This window comes from Chlamydotis macqueenii, chromosome 1 (assembly GCF_036417535.1).
Source record: "Chlamydotis macqueenii isolate bChlMac1 chromosome 1, bChlMac1.mat, whole genome shotgun sequence".
Classification (NCBI taxonomy): domain Eukaryota; kingdom Metazoa; phylum Chordata; class Aves; order Otidiformes; family Otididae; genus Chlamydotis; species Chlamydotis macqueenii.
Window position 1 is genome coordinate 193,404,917 of NC_141556.1, and position 21,870 is coordinate 193,426,786.

General features: G+C 43.0%; 1 protein-coding gene across 1 annotated transcript in view; it reads left to right on the forward strand.

The window, feature by feature from the left end:
• The window catches only part of FLT3 (fms related receptor tyrosine kinase 3), a 45,924-nt gene extending 24,264 nt beyond the window's left edge, over positions 1–21,660 (forward strand). The window contains exons 9-24 of the mRNA XM_086759201.1: positions 773–938; positions 6,053–6,159; positions 7,291–7,402; positions 8,967–9,148; positions 10,576–10,688; positions 10,790–10,922; positions 11,012–11,116; positions 12,411–12,521; positions 14,769–14,922; positions 15,282–15,412; positions 15,785–15,909; positions 16,278–16,400; positions 17,375–17,486; positions 17,570–17,669; positions 20,380–20,485; positions 21,474–21,660. Coding sequence (XP_086615327.1) covers positions 773–938; positions 6,053–6,159; positions 7,291–7,402; positions 8,967–9,148; positions 10,576–10,688; positions 10,790–10,922; positions 11,012–11,116; positions 12,411–12,521; positions 14,769–14,922; positions 15,282–15,412; positions 15,785–15,909; positions 16,278–16,400; positions 17,375–17,486; positions 17,570–17,669; positions 20,380–20,485; positions 21,474–21,608 — 2,015 coding nt within the window. The 3' untranslated portion in view covers positions 21,609–21,660. The remainder of the gene's footprint in view (positions 1–772; positions 939–6,052; positions 6,160–7,290; positions 7,403–8,966; positions 9,149–10,575; positions 10,689–10,789; positions 10,923–11,011; positions 11,117–12,410; positions 12,522–14,768; positions 14,923–15,281; positions 15,413–15,784; positions 15,910–16,277; positions 16,401–17,374; positions 17,487–17,569; positions 17,670–20,379; positions 20,486–21,473) is intronic.
• Positions 21,661–21,870: the final 210 nt, after the last annotated feature.

Sequence of the window (21,870 nt, forward strand, 5' to 3'; positions counted from 1 at the left end):
AGAAGACAGATATTTCCAGAGAGCCCTTCAATACATTTTTGTGGTCTTCTATTTGAAGATTGGGTATACCTGGAGATGCCTGTCTCATTCCACTGTGTGTATCAGAGGTCCAAACAAGTAGCTTAGGTGGATCACTGAACTTCAGACAGCTCCATTAGGTAAAACTAATCCCACCCTAGCAAGGCAAGTACCAGCAGCTTGTGATTCACTCACGTTCAAATCACTTTTTCATGTTGCTGTTGTCTTGCATCAAATACATCTCATTTAGATGGAGAAACAAAGGAGCAGCTACAAGAGTAATTTGCCAAACCTTCAGCTCGTTTCAGGGAAGGAGAAACAATTACTATCAACATCTGATAATGCTGGTGATGCCACCCGGTTTCATTCCCTGTTAGAGGAAATGCAGCTGCTAACACCTGGAACATATACCTAAAACAAACCAAATAAATAATGGTGCTAGTGGCCCTGTGGCTCTGTAGGGCAGATGGGGAAGAAGTGTGAGAGCATTTTGGAAGGGCTCTGCTCCGACCAAATATGCAACTTTAGCAGATATCACGCAGGCTCAGATCATTTGTCTGCAGCTGAACACAGTGACATCATTTCAATACTATTTTGAGGCATTATCTTCTTTTGATTAACAGGATGCCTTTTGTGATGTAACATGGTGCTTTCTTTTGCTTGTGATAACAAAAATGAAAAACATAGAGATGATAAAATTCCTTCATTAAGTAGTCTACCCTTTGTAATATAATATCAATTTATTTTTTTTTAGAAAAAGGATTTATAAACATAACTGACTCTAAAGAAGATTTTGAAATTGGTGAGGAAGAGTTCTGCTTTGAAGTTAACTTTATAGCATATCCACCAGTTAGATGCAAGTGGCTATTTTCCCAGAAAACATTTCCATGTAAGCAAAGTTACAGTGTGGATGGACGCAGGTATTTGAATATTTTGACGTAATTTCACAATATTTCCCCTTTATGCCTCATTTGAACTGCTTACTATCCATGTTTGGTACTCTCTCAGTGTCTTTAAAGTGTGGATGGCCAAGCGATGGAGGTGTGTTAACAAAAGGCACTCAAACATTGTTTTGGCTTTCAACGGCAGTTCATGCAGATAACTTCTAGAGTCACTTTATTCTCCATGTTATAACAAACCCGTTTGTAAGCTGTGCATCTAGCAACCCTTTACGTTATATGCATTTTGCCATTCCCTTTCTCGGTGACATAACTTCTCAGTTACAGGTCTGTTGCAGTTTTCATACTGAATCACAAGTTCTACGTGCTCCCCTTTTGTCATCCTGTTCTTGATGATGTTCCCAGTGTCTTTCAAACTGCCCATATCAAATCCAGGGCCCCGTAGTTTCCCAGGCCGCCGTTAGATCCGTCCGGCTCTGTCTGTGCCACAAAAACATACCGTTCTGCTCATTCCCAGGTCATGTGTTCTTCCACTGCTGCAAAACATGTTTTGAATAAACCTGTTAGTTATCTACCTTTTCTGTTATTTCCTACAATGAAGTTCTGGCATGAATCCTGTTTAAGGCTAATGTTTTCTCCATTCCCTAGGCTTTCTAATTTCTTGATAACATTATCTAATTTCCTTCAGAGTTTCTTTCAGGGTAGTCCCATGACTTTCAAGGTAACAGCTCTTATTCACCTCAATAAAAATAAAGCCAAGTTAATCTTTTAAAATTTTAACTTTTAAACCAAGCAGGACCTAGGCAGGAGTTAGCATGCCTGCACTGATTTCTTCTCATATTCTTAAAACCTCTCTTAGCATCTGCATAAAACTGTGTCGCAGCCTTGATTACGCTTTTTATCATTTCTTTCCTCAGTACTTTGGTACACTAAATTTTATCTGCTAGCTTGTCAAGTCGTCTTCACAACAGACTGGCCTGTTCATCTGCATCAGATGGTGTATTGGAGTCAGACCTTCACAAGGTTCAGAGACAGCTCAGTTCAGATTAGTAAATTGTCATCTCCTGGCAATGGCCACAGGAACTCTGTCCCTGCTGATAAAGTGAGGGCTATCAGCAAACTTTGATAGCATTGGGTGGGTGTTGGTGACTAATCTGCAATGCCTGACATGGGCTAGGCAGATCTGTTCTTTGTGGTAAAGACTGATTTTGGAAATGAGGTCTCAGGGGACAGCCATGAACATTTGCTCATCCTTGTTCAACAGGTACCTCCCACTACCTGATAATATGGAGTTGATTTGCTTTGCAGCTGGTATGGACTTCTTCTCACTGTTTTTAAAAGCAGAAGTCAGTTTTGCTTGGATGATTGACAGCTGGTGTAAATTCAATCCAGATAAGAAGCAGGTGCTATGGACTAGGCCAACAATAACAATTTTGAGAACTCTTGAAATAGCTTAGGTAACCCTCACTAATTGGCAAGGTGCAACTGCTGGTGGCCTGGGATTTATGAGTCACTTCAGATAGCCTTTGCAGCACAGAAGTGAGGGTTACTGGGTGCTGTTCACCACCTGTGGGATGGAGGAAAGTTGAGCCTGGGTCCCTAGAGCACGGGGTGCACATCCTGGGCTGGCTCAGCCGCAGCCAGCCCTGCAGCGGCCATGGCCGCAGTCAACTCACCACCCCAAGCATCGCTGGAGCTTGGTCTGGAGGCTACTTCAAACTGATAACTCAGCCATCCATCCAACTGTGCTGTTGATTAAATACTTTTTTTTTTTTTAATGTTCCTTTTAGGTAGTTATAAATTGCATTTATTTATTGTCCTGTTTATTTGATGGAAAAAAATATAATTGAGGGGAAAATATGTGAGTTTGGTGACTATTTTATCTGACAAGTACATTCTTTGTACAAACGTCCCCCACAGCTATCTAGTTTTGGTTGAATACTACCATTGGATAGATACATCTCACCTGAGGAAAAAGAGTGGAGGTAGATATTTCATTCAGTTTGAAGTCCCCAGAAGCAGCAAGGGGTAGGGAGGTCAGGAGATTCAGCTACAAGTTGTAGTACCACAGATTTCAATGTGATTTTAAAGCAGAAGGTCTCTCAAAACAAAATTAAAAAGGTCATCACATACTTTAACATATTGTGAGCCTAATTTTGCATATTTTAGTTTTCTGTGTAATACTGTCTCCCAACACTTCTACTTTATTCCTTTCATATCCTTTTTCATTTCCTGTTTTTCTTTTTTTTTTCATTTCTGCCATTTCCTTACCAAATTGTTCCTCCTGATTATAGATGATATTAAAATTTATTAATTAACTCTGTCCCTTTATTTAGCTTTTAATTTCAGGTCCCAAGGATTAATCTCTCCTGTCAGTGCCCTTGTGTGTTTGCAGAGATTCCTTCAGAATTCCCATTTGCTATTTGCTTTTGTTGTCTCTGTGTTTTAGCACACAGCTGATTTTCACTTCCCTCCTAAGAGCAAATGAGATTTCATACACAGAATGACCTTTGTTAAATTTATTATATTTATCTCACATTCCCTTATATTTTCAGGTGTCAAAGACACTCTTTTTTAATGACTTTCTTATTATTTCATCAGAATTTAATTCTTCAGACTTAGGATTCCAAAAGCAACAAATTATTTATGGTTTCTCCTGCCTTCAGTATCCATTTTGAGGCAGCTTAAAAGGAGTCTGATTTTAAAAAGTCCCTGAGTCCACGGATATCTTTAAGGCCATTTCAGATGAAGACATTCGAAAGTCAATAACTATATGGAGATGCCACATTAGTCAGAAGGCAAAATTGGTTCAATGTGAGTTTTCTTGCTGGAGTAGTTCAGCCCCGATCGGAACCAGACTATGCAGTCTCTTTCTCACTCCCGCCACACTCCAAGAGAATATGGGGAGACGATATAAGAAAAACAGCTTGAGGTTTGAGATAAGGACAGGAAGAAATCCTTAAAGTTACCATTACGGGCAAAACAGACTTGGGGAAAACTATTCATTTATTGCTAAAAATAGCAGAAGAATGAGACAGAGAACGAGATAACTGTCCCCCACCCCTCCCTCTTCCCGGGATTAACATTATCTCTACTACCTTCCCCCGCCGCGAGTGGCACAAGGTGGAAGAAGGAATGGGGGTCACGGTCAGTTTATCACGCGTTGTTTTACGCTGCTGCTTCACCATCAGGGGAAGAACTCCTCACATTCCTTCCCTGCTCCACTGTGGGGTCCCTCCCACGGGCCACAGTCCTTCGTGAAACTGTTCCGGCGTGGGTCATCTCTTCCACGGGGTGCAGTCCCTCCAGAACAGCTGCCCCAGCAGGCCCTCCAGAGGCCACAGCCTTCTTCAGGCCTCCACCTCCCCGGGCATGGGGTCCTCCACAGGCTGCAGGTGGATCTCTGCTCCTCCGTGGACTTCCATGGGCTGCAGGGGGACAACCTGCTCCACCATGGTCATCACCACAGGCTGCAGGGGAATCTTGGCCAGGAGCCGCATTACTCTTCCCCCTCCTTCTTCACTGACCTTGGTGTCTGCAGCCATTCCTCTCACAAGAAAAAAATCTTCACAACAGGCTGGCAGATGTCTCTTAGGATCTTTTTCATCTCATTCACGTCTCATCTCCTCTCCACTTCTTGCCCGAGCCGAGCCAAGTTGGGCCCAGTCAGCTGCCTAGTGGGAGGCCAGAGAATGAGGCCTGCAAGGCCCATGAGGCCTGCGCCTCCCCCTCTCTGCCCCCACTCAGCTTCTTCACATCTTCTCTACTTTTTTTTCTGTTTTCCCCTTCTTAAATAAGTTATCGCAGAGGAGTTATCACAGAACGTTCTGCTACCAATTTGCTCAGCCTTGGCCAGCAGCGGGTCCGCCCTAGGCCTGGCCGAATCCACTGAACAAAGGGGAGCAACTTCTAGCAATTTCCTACAGAAGCTGCCACCTTAGGCCCCCCTTCACTAAATAAAACCAGAACATTTACTTTAGAATTGCAAGGTGGTCTCTTAGTTCATTTGTATGTATCTTGCTTATTAAGAAACACTCTCATTTTAGTTATCTAGATTTCTTGTTACAAGTTCATTACTGCTTTCTCTTACTTTGCAATTTACTGGTATATGCTGTCTTTTTTTCCTGTCTGCTTCAAACTCTCTGATATGCCTGCTTGCCTTTACCACTAAAGTTGAGTTGGAGGCCTCCTATCCAGTTTTCCTTGAGCAATCAGCTAAAGCATCTGTCCCCAAAATGCCAGCAAGTAAACCTAAGAAGAGATTTTCTTAAGTTTTCTCTTCTAATGTTGATGAATGCAATAGCTGCCATCTAAATAGGACAATCATCCCAACAACAATAACCTAGTCAAAAGGACAGAATTAGGACGCTGTCTCTGTAAGGTAGCATCATCCCTTCTCCCTGCATCATCCCATGTCCCATAAATCAATGACTCATCAGGTCAGTTGTGCAGGAATCTTCAACTTTCTGCAGTCCTCCATTGATAGCTTCTGCCCAGGGACTTGTTAGAGCCCTCCCTCACCATTTCCATTGTCATAAGCCATTTCCTGCATGGTTTGGGTCTTGGTTGCTACCACCACCATAACGGTTAGTAGAAGGCTGGCCTTCCTCCTGCAGGAATGTCTTGATGGTTGGTGCTTTATCTCACTGATAATGAACTTATGATGATGATAATCTCATTTCTGATTTCCTGTCAGCTCTTTCCATTTATCTTGTAGATCATACCTGTCATGGTTTTTTCCAAATACTGGTTATTGTAGCAGCTCAAAACATCCATCAAAACCCTTTGAAGAGTAAAGAGTTTGCTCCTTTGCTGGTCTTAGCATCTGTGCCAGGATGTGTTATATACCTTGTCTTCCAATGGATTGGTAACAAAATCGCAGCCTGAGAGCCCACATGCACTCTAGGAACTATGGGGAAAATCACAGAGTAAAATCAACACTGTGGGAAAAAAAAAGTATCCTATCAGAACAGTTACTTTTTGGGTTTTATATTCTCTAATCAAAAATAATTTTGCCTGGATTCCTCAAAAGAAGCTGTTGAATTGTTTCAAACATATAAATGAGTCTTGACAACATTTGAAATGTTTTTCAAGATGGTCTTTTGTCATTTTCTGTCCTTTTCATTGCTCCACAGCATTTCATCAAAGTTCTGCAACCATCAGCACCAGTCTGGAGTATACGTATTTTATGCCGAAAATGATGATACAGTCATGACAAAAAAATTCAATCTGTGTGTGAGACGTAAGTGAGAAAACAATTCCTGTAAAAATTTGTCAGAGTCAGGGATTTTGCCGCTGATATAAATGGAGCTAATATGTTACTTTTCCTTTGGTATTCTTTATTTCATTTACATAGATTTATTGTTAAAAAGGGAGGGGCACAAGGCAAAAATACAATTCACTGCGTTGCACTACTGAAATCCAGGCACTGGGTCAGAAAAGGATGCTGACTGCTTGTGGGTCATGGTTCTTGTGTTGGTCAGGGATGGAAAACAGAGGAAGAAGGAGGAAGTTATTAATTCTTTTTTCTTCCCTTCAGTGTACCATAACCAGAGAGGACAGAATATGATAAATTAGTTGTATACTGGGAAATTAGTACTTCTTATGAAAACCACAAAGCCTAGGAGCTCTGTAAAATACAGTGACTGTATTCTAACTCTACTGAGCCAGAATACATGTGACTGTTGTAGAGACCACATGAAATGCATAGGGAGAGGAAACACTTATCCTCATTAGGTGGTAGTTTTCTAGGGTGTGTTTATGTCATTTTTTTCCTAATGGCATTTGTGAGTTAGTGCAGTTAGTCTGGAGACCCTTTGGCATGTGACACATATGTTAGGGCTGCACTGCCTCCTACACCCCTGCCCACAATTCACACACACGTGTAGTCTTGCCTGGGGCTTTCTGCTGTCTCGGGTCTGCCATGTGACTACAGGATCTTCCCCTTACTCTAAGTTAGGGATCATTAATTATTATATATTATTTATAAAGAGATCCTCTATGCACATTTTATATGAGCCAGTCACCCAGAACTGGGGTGTCAGGGGAGTCCTAGGACCGAATGTTTGCTCAGAAAAGCAGAAGTCAAGACTTCTAATTTCGGCTCTGCCACTGTTTTGGTCTGGATGTGCCCATACAGAGAAGTGGCTGCTCCCCTTGCCTTGCCCACACTGCCGTCCCACAGAACCAAGGCATGGGGCAGGAGGAGGGAGGGCTGAGGGCTGCACCCGGTTCTCCCAGTGATATGCAGGTGGGTTATTTTGAAAACACAGAAGCAGATCTTGGTCTTGGCAGGTGTAGCATTGCCACATAAACATAGAGATTTTGGTCACTGGTGTGCTGACAGAAATTGTCTTGCGTTTTCTTGTTGCAGGAAAGCCTGAAGTAACGATGCACTTGTTGTTCAAGCAGATCTCCTGCATTGCTGACAGTTACCCTGCCTCATCCTGGGTTTGGAGGAACTGTCCTGAGCTGAATGCATCCAAGTAAATAATTTTCCTTCTTTTTGACTCGTTGCAAAGACTGTATCTGAGCTATCCTTGGTTAAATGAACACTGGCCTGTGAGAAACTAAATGTAAAATGCACCCTCGACCATTTGTACAAGGGGACATGGTGGTCCACTCCAGGGGAACCGGATCACCAAAACTAGGAAAGATTTTCAATTTTTTTATTGACATCAAATGAAGTCTATAAAGATCCATATCTCAGACTGTACACTGAAGTAAACCCCACTGTTTTTTTATCAACAATTAAGTAGCTACAAAGTCCAATCTAAGTTTTTCTCTTGGCCTGTCAAACGTAGAGGGCACTCAGGGAATGCATTGGTTAACATCGATTCAATTGCTTGGTTAAGCTTTGGTTAATACAGCTGTTATGGTGACCCGTTACCAAAGCCAGTAAGGTCAGTGAGAGTGTTTCCAGTAAAGACAGTGAGAGTATTTCCATTTCCTCTAGTTACTTAGGGCAATGAGTCAGGCCCTAAAATTTCAAGAGATGCTGAAACAGCTTTGAGCTGTTTTATGAACTCTACAGTTTTAATTTTAGATATGCCAAAGAACTAATAATCCCACAGTGCAAATTATCTTTTGGAAGATTGTGGATAAAGCTCAAAGTATTTTAACTATATATAAAAAAATTATCTAGACCGTTTTCTCATCCATACCTCTGAGAAGGATTCCTAACATCCATCTGTTCATGCAGAAATGGAAGTGGAAAGAAAACATCCAGTTAGTGAGTTAAAAATAATCTTTAAAACAACTTTCTGGAAAGAAAATGCTGTGACATTTCTTTTCTTGGGAACTTCCACATGTAGAAGATAGTACTATGTGAAAGGCTGAATGAGTTGTATTTAATTACTTACGTCCTCATTTATTTATGTGGACAGTAAGTTAGGCAGTACACTGATGAATTATAGAAAAGCTAAAAGTCAAAATTATCTCTGTGTGGGCTTCCTCTCCCTCGAGCATAACATTCCCTCTTTCTACATATCAGGTCTTAAATAAGTCATTAATACAGAGTGGTTGCTGTCCACCTTGAGTGAGAGAAACTTTGTGGCTGAAATCACATACCTTCAGGGAAAGGAGTTAGAACTTATACTGTAGGTTCATTTTGTATTTATTGTTTTAGTGGCACCTCATTTGGAGCTGCTCAGTGGTTTGAGTGTTTGAGGTGAAGGTGAAACCAGAGGGAATAGATGTGCTAGGGATGGTCGTGTCAGCTGTGAAATTGGTGGAGGTCCCAGAGGTCAAGGGGTGCAGATCCCCTGCCAGGGCAGTGATGGAGGGTGGGAGTGAGCCCAGTATAGGAGGTAGAGTGCCCGGTTCACCCCCCGTTGGCCTTGCCGTGTCCATCACCAAAAAATAAGACAGGCAACTGCTCTGAAGCCTCACTCTGACAGTGATAAATAAAAAACGAACCCATCCATCCCTCCCTCCCTCCTTCCTTCCCTTCCAACACAGACGTAGAACATGTTTTGAAGCATTCCACCTTCTCCCCTGGAAAATGCCACTGTGAGCTCAAAATCAAAACTGGTCTGCTTTCTTTTTCAGCTGTACAGAAGAAATCACTGAGGGGATTCACAACTTCTTGCCAGAGAGGAGATCCCTGGGGTCATGGATTTCAAGCAGTACTTTAGATGTAAAGGAAACAACAACAACAACCTTCTCTGTTGAGTGCTGTGCAAAGAATTCTGCTGGTTCAGCCTGCGAAAAGAGTTTCGTTAACTTGTCAGGTACCATAAGCCAGTGCTTTAGCACAGATTTTCTCAATTAAAGCTGGCATAGTAGAACTTACAGTACTTTTTTATCTGGCTAAATGGCTGGCTGTGCAATGTCATTGCAGGTAAAACACAAGCGCTGTGTGTATACTGTGTGCAAAATGGTGGGTGAGTGGGAGACATGTCTCTTTTCTCTGGTCCCAAAGTGGGAGCCTCCCTGATTAAAATGAGCTGAAATTTCACATGAATAGGAGATGCAGATAGGAGCCATGGAACTATTGGGGTCTGCTTTTTTATTTCCTCTGAGTAATCCCTACCTGAAAGCTGGAGGCATCAGCTTTGGGAAGAGCTGAAGCCACTTTGGTAGTTGGTGGCAGGTGTTGGCTCTCGTTCCTCTCCCGGAGGTCACTGCGGTGCTGCCAGAAAAGCCCACGGGAGCTCTCCTCACCCTGTGGAGGTCATTGCGTGCCTGAGGATGAGCATGACTGAGCCAACAGACCCAGTGAAGGGACAGTCCCTGTCTGGGAAGCAGGAGCAAGTACCAGGGGACAGATCTTCTTAAACTGCTGTAAGCAGGTGGTAAAAGGCTAAGCCCTGGTTTGGGAACCACTGCGCAGTCTCTCTTGTAGGGGACATGAAAGATTCTTCCCTTGTTGAACAATAAAGTCAATATGATTATTTGCCCATGCACTTTGTCCCTGTAGCACCATATCCATCCCGTAGAGCAAAATATTTCAGTTACAGGGAACATGCTGTGGCACTTGGGAAGTGTTTTGAAGCATCCAGATATTTGCAGTACAGAGATTTCCTTTGTCATGGACAAACAAGCAGTTTGGTGCTTTTGACTACAGCTAACAAAAGCTGTGAGCGCTGATTTAATCAAAAGCTTTGATTAAATTGCAATTTATATTGAAATTGCAATAGAAAGTAAGCATAAGACTTACACTCTTATAAACTGTCAGAATATGAGGACAGGTCTCATATAACACTTACATACCCACCAGCACCTTGTAGTATGGTCTTGACCTGTTAAGAGAGCTCCTGGCTGAGCAGCAGAGCAATGTTCTTAGCAGGTTGGGTACAGTCCATCCGCTGAAAACTGGTGCTTTGGTACCTAACATACATTGCTTGGGGGAAGGCACTGCTTATGTTCACAAAGTCCAATCCATGGATCACACCAACACCTCCCTGCACTTAGATCTATTAATTGGTGTCACATTTTTTTTGAATGAAAATAGATGTCAAAAGTGTCCAGCACTTAACGCCTTCTGCCCAGCTCCTTGCTTTGCACACAGCTCCATCTCATTCCTTGTGCAGAGGAGGCTCAAGCATGAGGTGACTGCAAACTGGCAGAACTGACAAAGCCACTGTGGGTTCTCCTTGCACCTTTAGCTGTACACACAAGCTCTGATTCAGTAAGTAGTAATATGTATCTCTTAAAGTTGCAGGAGCTGTTTCTTCCCCCCCGGACAGTGCTGCATTCTATGTCTCTGTTGGATTTTTCTTCCTATTGATCGTTTTTTTGTTTGTGTTCATTTTTCATAAATACAAAAAGGTAAAAGCAAACATAAATACCTGCCCCTTCTTTTTTTTTTGTTCCTACCAGGCTGTTTCTTCTTCTCTAAGACTTGTTCCTCTTTTATTTTTCTTCCCAAGCAATATAGATATGAAAGCCAGTTGCGAATGATACAGGTGGTAGGCCCATTGGATAATGAGTACATCTACATCGACTTCCGAGAATTTGAATATGATCTCAAATGGGAATTTCCCAGGGAAAATCTGGAATTTGGTGAGCAGTCCACAAGACAGATCACAATGTGGGAGTATTAGCCTGTGCTGTACCAGCTGCAAATAATATTGGCATATCGTGTCTTGTAGGACAGGTCCTTGGTTCTGGGGCTTTTGGGAAAGTGGTGAATGCGACAGCTTATGGAATTAGCAGTGCAGGAGATTCAGTCCAAGTTGCAGTCAAAATGCTAAAAGGTACGATAAACTCTGGATGCCTTTCACATCAGTGAAATTCTGGCAGCTCCAAAGCAGAAGCAATTTTGGAAGAAATCCCTTTGTTTACAGACTTTTAGCAGCTACATCTCACAAATGCTTGTTTCAAAATGCTTTCAAAATCCTGTTTCAATTTGGAAAGGTATTGCCAAAGTGCGTTCTTCCTACATTGTGTTGCATTTTGTCCTGCACACCACAGAGCTGCGTTGTGTGGAGAAGGATGGAGCTGCTCTGCTCTAAAGAGAACAAATACAAATTCATAGCACAGGTTAGCCTGCTGGTCACATTGGTGACTCTGTGGACTTTGGAGTAAGATTTATTTTTCTTCTAGTGCTGTCTAGCTATTGCACTCCCTTCGCCTCCTGCATCTGAGCTAGCTTGTTTGCAAAACTTCCAGCACATCTTCCTGTAGTCTTTTCTTCTTGGTGACACAAAGTAATTTCTTTCCATCCCTCCTTATGTGTCAGGCTTTTTAAACCTCTATCCTCCTTGCTGCTTTGTTCTGGCCTCTCTCCAAGAAGCTTTGACCCCTCATAAAAGCAGTGTCCAGAAGCAAGCCTCCCCGGCAGCTAGCAGAGGAGAAGAGCTGCTTCACTGGGTCCCACAACCCTGTTGATGCGTAATGGGATGAGCTTCACGTCAGCAGCAGTACCAGCACCCTGCTCACCCGTGTGCCCACAAGTCCCTTCCTGCCACCACTGCCATCCACCTCTTCATCTTCTATTTGCACACATGCATCAGCTTTACGCTTCCTTGGTCCCCTCTTTTGTGGTTGCCTTTATGCAAGTTCATCTTGATCATTTTGGTTCATGTCCCCAGTTCACTGAGGACATGAGGACCAAACGCTTGCTGAAAAATAAGCCTAATGCTATTGCTGAAACACAGAGTGGCCTTCTTAGCTATTGGATGACAACTTTTTTTGTGCCATATGGCTGTTGAGACTTTTTTTTCTCTTAGTATTTCTCTCCATCAGAGTTGACCGCCATTTTTTCTGTGCTTGTGAACACCTTGATACACTGCTCTCATTCCTTGCCAGCCTAAGAATGACAAATATTAACATTTTATTACTGCTTTCCCAAGCATTCAAATGATACACACACATTTATTTTCCACCTTTGTCTAAATCTTTTTAGACTATAAAAAAAATTTTGCAGTATTCCCAAATGTACTTTCAGTCCAATTAATTTGAAATTAAGACTTGCATGTGACAAGCATCACAGCCATTTACGTTTATAAGTCTTTGCTGGAGATTCCCAAATCTGTGTTACTTTTACAGAAAAACCTGATGCTTCAGAAAAAGATGCTCTGATGTCTGAGCTGAAAATGATGACTCACATTGGAAGCCATGAAAATATCGTGAACCTGCTAGGAGCTTGTACTGTGTCAGGTAACATGTGGAAAGGTATCAATTAAAATGCTCAGACTAACGAGGACTCCTGAACAGAAAAGAAGTATTAAAAAATTGATTACTGAAAGCAGTATTAAAAACATCTAAGCCAAAATCAATCACCTGTTCTTCAGGCTGCTGTTCCCCTCTTCACCCCTGAATTCTGTCTTGGCCCAGCCAGTTTTGCTGTTCCGCACTGGCCCAAGATAAGATGAAGATGAAATGAAATCAAAGTTAAGGCCATGCACCTGTACAGAAATGGATCCTTTCTAATGGAACCTGCATGAAGTAGTACAATAACCCTTCTATAGAAGAGGTTTTCCTGTTACAGTGGTGTTGGCATTGATACAAACCTATTTATTAAGCGCAAAGGAAAAACTTATCTGGTGTAAGATGTCTTTGTGTCCACACGATTCTGTTCACGTAAGAATTTTTTTTTTTTTTTTAAATCATGTGGCTCACCAAACAGGTAAGTTGTCAAAAGAAAGGGAAAAATGGCTAAAGGCTAGACAGGGAAGAAAAGAGACTGAAAAAAAAGAGCAGAGGTGGAGGGCAACACCCAAAGAAAGAAGAGGAGAGAAGTGACTAATGAAAAAAGAGACAGCTTTTCAAAGGACTGCATGTAAAAATAAACTGAAGATGGAAAGAGCTAAGCAAAGATGGGCTAAGATGAAAGTGGCAAGATATTATTTGGCGTTGGAACAGGTTGCCCAGAGAAGTTGCGGATGCCCCATCCCTGGACGTGTTCAAGGCCAGGTTCGATGGGGCTTTGAGCAACCTGGTCTAGTGGAAGGTATCCTTGCCCATGACAGAGGGGTTGGATTACATGATCTTTGAGGTTCCTTCCAACCCAAACCATTTTACGATTCTATGATTCTATGATATTATTGCTAATTAATTATTGTGTGATTTGTGATACTATTTAGGCAACATGTGTGGATATTCCTGTCCCTAGAACTCACTCTCTGGCCAGTTCAGCGGTGAACAGGAGTGAGTGGAGGGAGGCCAAAGAACAGATCACCTTGGGGAAAGGGTAGAGTTTGCCCAGTGTTTGCCCATATCGCAAACTGTTGCACCTGCCACTGAAAATTTTGACAGAATTTCTGCCACAGATATTTAAGTCAGAAAGACCAAAGATAACCGTTAACTCTTGTTTCCCCAGTTTGCATTGACAGCAATACTGTTGTGCTAAGACATTTGAGGCATAAGAGGAAAGCAGAGAAATAGATCGTTGCTGGTGGCTTTAGCTGATTTGAAACTGTACAGGCTGCTACTGCCTTCAGGAAAACTCAACAAGTGTGATGGTGTAGGCAGGTGAGCTGCAGGGGAGACCTGCTCAGTCTGGCAGGGTAGGGCAGGGACATTTCCAGCCTTATCCGAGTCCCATGTTCAGAACAATTTACATGGCTCTCAAGACTTCCCATCCATCCTCTGACAAACTTCACAAGCTTTTCACAGTGTGCCCTACCTTGCTTGACAGGGGCCTTCTGACAAAAATGTCCACAAATTTGTATTCGGTCTTTCTGAGCCAGAAGTGATGATGCTAGTGTAAAGCTTTGCAGGGATCATGTGTCACCTCTCTGAGCTCTACCTGGGCAATTTGCTCTGCTCCTGCTGGCTTACCATAGCTTTGTTCTGAGCCTGCCTGGTCAGAAATTGGAGGTATTTTTTCTTTCTTGAGAAAGCGGCCTGACCAGTACTCCACTCAGACACATCCCCTTGGGAGGTCTTTGCCTCCTATAGGTCTTCTCAGCAAGCACACTTGGGTTTCAGGTGCCCTTCATGGGGAGGGGGGAATGATATTTGTAGAGCATGAAGGTAGTGCAGATAAATGAAAGGACGTAGGTCAAAGGACTTTAACCAAAAGATACCAACCATCAAGATAATTAGCAGGGGTCGTCTTTTGCTTGAACTACGTATGGTTTAGGTGATAGGTTGCATCTTTGTAGCCTGTGCTGTCCTTCCCAATGCCATTGGTATAGGGAAGGATGGTTGTGCCTTCACAGGGATTTGCAATCCACCTTGAGAGATGCACCACAGGGAAAAATCAGCCACACAGACTTTCCAAAGAGACATTACAGTCAGTAAGCATTACCTGCCCAGCAGTACAGGTTATCTACCTGGGAAAGGAAGATGCTTGGGATCTTTAATACAGACTAGTCCTGTGAGAAGATGAGGCATCATTAGGGCTTTAATGGGGAGAGTGCTATAGATAGCAGGAAGCATTTACATTTCCGACTATTTCAGGACCAATCTACTTGATATTTGAATACTGTTGCTATGGTGACCTTCTGAACTACTTAAGGAGCAAGAGAGAAAAGTTTCACTGGACACTGACAGATATTTTTAAACAGCACAACTTCAGCTTTTACCACAATATCCATTTGGACCAGAATTCCAGGTAAACCATTCAGCAACAGTTTAATAGTTTATAAAGCTACTGTCTTTTTTTAAGCTACATTCTCAGCTGTGCCATAAACTGGTGGAATTACTGAATTCTTGAGAATGTGCCTTCACATACTTTAATAAGCAATGCCTTGGGAAGAATTGGGATTTGATTCTCCTTATGATATTCTTTGCGCTGGACTGCAAAAGAAAAACATTCTTTTGTTTCTCTTTCTAATTTTGAGAAGACTCATATCTGTGCCAAGATTTTTAATAACAATAACTGATCATGCTTTTTCAATGCAAAACAGTTTATGTGTAGAAGATTATATGATCTACTGTGTGTAAACTTTAAAAATGTGTCACCCACTCCAGGAAGGGAACTCACCTGAAGTACGATGTGAATACAACTCCATGCAGAGAGGATGAGTTTGAAGTCACACAAAGAAGTCAAAACATAAGTATGACATCTGAATCAAATGGAAATGTGCTATATTCTGAGGAAGGTAAGAGAATAGTTGCTTTTATCTCTAGTAATTCAGTTATTATTTTATTCATTGTGTTATTGTTCTAACTAGACTAGATTCAGTGACACAGGAGACCCCTTTCTATCATATGTCTCTCGTCCCTTCTGGCACAAATTTTGCTGGAGAAGGATTCAACAGTGCTTAAGATCAGAGGCTTACGTTTCTGACCACACTATGTGTAGTATTCAAGTGTGAAAATACCCTTTCCTTTATTTTGTGTCTGAGCAAAGGTTGGATGCTTCTTGTGATGTTGTTCTTGTTAGGAGCATGTGAAAATCCTTACAACAGTCAGAATTAATCAAAGAGCGAGGAAGCCCATAGAAAACTTATACTTTTGGTTATTTTTTACAGATAAAATTAAGCATGCAAGCAGACAGATGGATGAAGAAGAGGATTTTAATGTGCTCACTTTTGAAGACCTCCTTTGCTTCTCTTATCAAGTTGCCAAAGGAATGGAATTTCTTGAATCCAAGTCGGTATGGCAAAGCGTAGCAAACAGTTTAGATAGAAAAGAGAGTAAAAATAGGTCAGTCTATGACAGGCAGACTGAAGAACAGAGCCACGCAGTGGCAGGCTTGAACTATACCTCCCTCCCTGGGTTTACAGCAAAGACTGGGTTGCAGTTTCAGGCATGACCCTGAGTAAGAAGTGGCTGCACTGCACACTTCTGCCTGCTTTGGCCTTGTCCTTTGCCATGAGCAGCCAGGAACGATCCAGCTTGCTCATTCTCCACACAGTTTGAGCGGAAGGAGGCACCAATTCAGAGAGCTCTGTGTGAGACAAGGGAGTTGTCTCCTTCTGATACCAAATGCTGCAGAGCGTTAACCCATCCTTTTCTTCTAAGTGCATTCACAGAGACCTCGCTGCCCGGAATGTATTAGTGACCCATGGAAAAGTGGTGAAAATATGTGACTTTGGCCTTGCCAGAGATGTAGTGAACGACTCCAACTACATCGTCAGGGGTAATGTAAGTTCCTGAATGCTCTCTATTTTTCATACCATTGTAAGAATCGTAAGGAACTGAGAAAGGGAAGCTTTGCATTTTCAAATTCCTTGTTGGCTTTGTAGGTATCTGTACAGACAATGCAGAAATCTCACTTTTTCCAGCCCTTGGCAGATGCAAATTCTTAGCTTATAATTGACCTGATCAAGCTAGTACTCTAAATTAAATGGTGCCCGTGTCCTAAAGCGCACTGAAACCATTAATGGAAGTGCTAGGAATTGTTTTCTGTTATGAACAATAATAGTATAGTGGCGGTAGCATATGTGTAGGGTACACCAGATCCTCTGGCTGTATGAAGTACAGAGAGAACATCTCCATCTGAGGAGAACCTCAAGACCCTGAAAGGAGGTTGTAGGGAGGCGGGTATTGGTCTCTTCTCCCAAATAACTTGTAATAGGGCAAGAGGAAATGGCTTCAAGTTGTGGCAGGGAAGGTTTAGGTTGTATGTTAGGAAACATTTCTTTACTGAAAGAGTGATCAGGCACTGGAACAGGCTGCCCAAGGAAGTGGTGGAATCACCATCTCTGGAGGTGTTCAAAGAACGTTTAGATGTGGCACTCCGAGACATGATTTAGTGGACATGGTGGTGTTAGGTTGATGGTTGGACTTGATGATCTTGGAGGTCTCTTCCAATCTTAAAGATTCTATGATTCCATGATCTGAGCTGCTCGTTCTGTAATTCAGAGGAGAGAAGAAGACTCTTCTAGGGTAAGCTTGTCTCCTCCTTAAATAGTCATCTAAAATGGATGAGATTAATTAGATCTTTAGAAATGCCTGTTTCTCCCTATAAGGGAAATTTAAAGGAGCTGCTAAGAGAGGCCCAGTTTTTCACATAGCAAACATGAACTGATCCTACTCAAGCAGTGAGAACTACAGTGAGTCATCTAGAAAGCCTGTGTCACAGCATGACCTGGCCTCCTTTTCCCCTGTCTGTACAGGCTCGTTTACCAGTTAAATGGATGGCTCCTGAAAGCTTATTCGAGAGGACATACACAATGAAGAGCGATGTCTGGTCTTACGGAATATTACTATGGGAAATATTCTCTTTGGGTATGTTCTGTAATGCAACAAAAGAGCATTGCTTGGTTTTGGCAACTTCTGAATTAACATGCATTCTCCAATATTTTCTGCAGGTGTAAATCCCTACCCTGGTATTCAGGTTGATACAAACTTCTACAAATTAATACAAAGTGGATTTAAAATGGACCGACCATATTATGCTACAAAAAACATGTAAGTGTATTTCCTGAGAGATGCACAGCATGGGAGTTTATATTTCCTAGGTCACTGTTTGTGTGACCTTTTATTTATTGTACTCTGTATCTTGCTCAAAAAAGTCACAGAAGGTGACATCTTCCTCTAACTCTGAAAAAGGCTGCTTGATCATGTAGGTTTTGCCCTAAAGCAGAAATTATCAACAATAAATGTTATGTGTGTTTGAAACAAAGACCTGGGAACTACAGGCCAGTCACTCTCACGTCTGTGCCTGGCAAGGTCATGGAGCAGATTCCCCTGGAAACCATGCTAAGGCACATGGAAAATAAGGAGGTGATTGGTGACAGCCAACACAGCTTTGTAAAGGGCAAATCATACCTGGCCAATTTGGTGGCCTTCTATGATGGGTTACAGCATTGGTGGACAAGGGATGACCAACTGACATCATCTGGAATTGTGCAAAGCATTTGTCATACAGCATACTGTCCTGTATGACATCCTTATCTCTAAACTGGAGAGACATGGATTTGACGAACAGAGAACTCGGTGGATAAGGAATTGGCTGGATGGCCACAGTCAAACAGTTGTGGTCAACAGCTCAATGTCCAAGTAGAGACCGGTGACAAGAGACGTTCCTCAAGGGTTGATATTCGGACTGACCCCATTTAACATCTTTATCAGCGACATGGACAGTGGAATAGAGTGCACCCTCAGCAAGTTTGCCAACAACACCAAGTTGTGTGGTGTGGTCAAGATGCTGGAGGGAAGGGATGCCATCCAGAGGGACCTTGACAGGCTGGAGAGGTGGTCCCACGCAAACCTTATGAAGTTCAACCAGGTCAAGTGCAGGGTGCTGCACATGGGTTGTGGCAATCCCAAGCACAAATGCAGGCTGGGCGGAGAATGGATTGAGAGCAGCCCTGAGAAGAAGGACTTGAGGGCACTGGTGGACTAGAAGCTCAACATGACTCAGCAATGTGCACTTGCAGCCTGGAAAACTAACCACATCCTGGGCCACATCAAAGGTGGTCAGCAGGTCGAGGGAGGTGATTCTGCCCCTTCATTCCGCTTTTATGAGATGCCACTTGGAGTACTGCGTCCAGCTCTGGAGCCCCCAACGTAAGAAGGACATGGACCAGTTGGAGAAGGTCCAGGGGAGGGCCACAAAGAGGATCAGAGGGCTGGAGCACCTCTCCTATAAGGATAGGCTGAGACAATTGGGGCTGCTCAGTTTGAAGAAGAGAAGGCTCCAGGAAAACCTTATAGCAGCCTTCCAGTACCTAAAGGGGGCTTATAGAAAAGATGAGGAGAAACTCTTTAGTGGGGCTTCTTGTGATAGGACAAGGGTTAATAGTTTTAAACTAGAGGGAAGTAGATTCAGACTGGACATAAGTTAAAAAAAAAAAATACAATGAGAGTGGTGGAACAAGGGAACAGGTTGCCCAGAGAGGTGGTAGATGCCCCATCCCTGGAAAGATTCAAGGCCAGATTGGATGGGGCTCTGAGCAACCTAATCTGGTTGGAGATGTCCCTGCTGCTTGCAGGGGGGTTGGACTAGATGACCTTTAAAGGTGCCTTCCAACCCTAACTATTCTATGATTCTGCAATTCTATGAAAGGACTAATTTACTATCTATATTTAATTGTGCCTTCCTTTCCCAGGGAATTTCTTGTTCTCAGATCACAGATTTCTTTTTCTTTTTCTTTTTGCAAAAGCTGTGTTGTAGCACATTCATTTTGGATATTAGCTGAATCTTTGGTGATTTTTTCTAAACTTTTTTTTTTTTTTTTAATTGAGCTTTTGCACGTTTGATTCCATCCCAGGAGGCTAGGGATGCTCTTAGAAGAAAGACCCTCCTAAGGAAGAGTTGGTGGGAGCTATTCCTGTGCTCTCAGCACCTGATTTTCACCCTGTGCCTCTGTGCCTGGGTGGACTCTGCCTAGAGGCAATGCACAGAGGACAAGAGAAGAGAAGGGGGTGGGGAGCTAGAGACCTGGAGCATGGCGGAAATGGAAGGACTTTAGGTTGTCTGAGCTCTTCTGGCAGATATTTCACAGATGGCCTAGGGACTCAGTGCCTTGCTATGGCACTGTACCATTCTCATCCTCTTTGTGTAGAGGCTGTAATGGCATTAAGGGTACAGGTGAATCTGACAGATTCACCTGAGAAAGATTGCTGTGTAGCTTATAAATGCCAGCGAATTTATTGACCTGGTAAGTTTGCCAGGGACTTCAGCAGCTAAGCACTGCACTGGTCCCTGATGAAACTGTAAAATCTCTAAGGCGGTGTTTAAACTTCAGGAAAAAAAAAATTGTGATGTCAAATTCCACAAAAAGACTCACCGTGAAAACTGTCCTCGAGACTACAGAGTCTACAAGGTGCAGATTCAACCCCAGAGTCAGACAGGAATTGTCTTCCTACCATTTTCTTTATGGAAGTAGGAAAACAAGGTTAGCATACCAGTATGTGCCAGCCAGGGTGAAATCCTGGCCCCAGTCCTATAAGGAGGATTTTGCTAAGGACTCCAGTAAAGCCATGTTCTTCATATCACCCTTTTTCCTCATCTTTCTGTGTCTTTTCCTCTGATGCAACATGCTAAATCTGGCCTCTTTCTAGATAATAATTCTGGTGCTCCGTGATTCCCGTACAAATCCCACACTTCCCTGTAGTCACCTGCAGAGGCTCCAGCAGCTAACATGTTTTCTGTGTCACCTCTTTGCTCCTGCAGCTATCGTGTGATGCAGTCCTGTTGGGCCCTTGACTCCAGAAAAAGACCTTGTTTTTCTCGGCTGGTTTCCTCTCTTGCCTGTCAGCTGGCTGAGGCAGAAGGAGCAGTGAGTAAACACAGAAGAAAAATGTTTTGGTTTGTTTTGTGGGTTTTTTTTTTTGTTGCCCTGTGTGAGCTGAAAAATAGTCTTCTGGTTTCTATTCAAGTGTGCTATTGTGTTATGGAGCTGTTCCCCAAGGATCTCTGTAAGAGTTTGGGGAAGTTTTTCTGCCATCAAAAGGAATCCTGATCTCCCTGATGGGGATTTCTTTCCTCCCACTGCCTGCACTGGGACTTGGGAAGACTGAAATCTCTCAGCCTGTGCTGTGGGAATGTGCCTCCCTTGGGCAGGGGCCAGTGCAGTTGGCTTTGGCGATGCTGACAGCTGCCATGGGAGGGGAGCTGAGCCCTGGCCACCTGCCAGGGATCTCATGGGTGGCCATCGTAGGTATGTGCTGCCACATCCTCACAGGCAGAGGGCCATGTGTCATTCTCAAAGGTCAAAATAATAAACAGGACCTGAGGAAGTCATATTCCATCCTTAACAGACTGTGATCTCTTCCTCAGGGAAGATAAGCAACTCCTTTCAAAACTACTAATTCCTACCTGAGTACCCACCCTAGGCTAGACACTGTTTCCCAGTGCAGTGTCCTTGCAAATGTTTTGAGATGTGAGGAGCTATGACTCTTACCTTTGCAGCATTGAGCCTTTCTTCAGGCTGTTAAACCTGGCAGAAGCTCCCAAGCGCTGAGACACACTGATGAGCAACTTCAAAGCACTTTACCTGGGGGGGGGGGGTGGGAAATCCTCCTTCATGGTCCAGTGCCCTTCCTCAACCCAGTTCTTTTTGGCTGGGTAAGATCCGTCTCACTTAGGCAGCTGTCTGGACTCCCTTTGGAGTCAGTGGGAAGTAACGGTCAGATGTGAGTGTGATTCTCCATCAAGAGGAGGCGGGCTGTACCGTTCAAGTGCCTGCTTTGCTGAGAGAAAAGCAGCTCACCAAATACAATAAGTAACAACAGAAGGTACCTATTATTTCCTCTTCCCAATTCTAGGTTTACCAGAATATGGAGAAAAATGTTTCTACACACAATTTCAGCACCAAAACTAAACCACATGTAAGCAGGGATGAGGAATCTCTGCTATCCCCAACTGTGCTTCAGCATGAAGACTCTCAGGTTGAGAAGTAATCTGAGTTCTGGATTTGATCTCAGTATTTTCATAAACTCCGTGTAGCATAAATGTTTTATATCACCACTAAGAACAGGAAGTGCTACCAACTGCTGCTCTATTCACATTCCTTTGGGCTAGTCCATGTTTATGTTACCTTCAGGAGAAGACCAGTTCATTTTTTTTAATTCAGCAAACACATCTATCACAAGACAGAAGCAATGATCTTTTTGTTGTCTCTCTGCAACTGGATATCTCTTTTCCTGGTTTTGTGTAAATAGT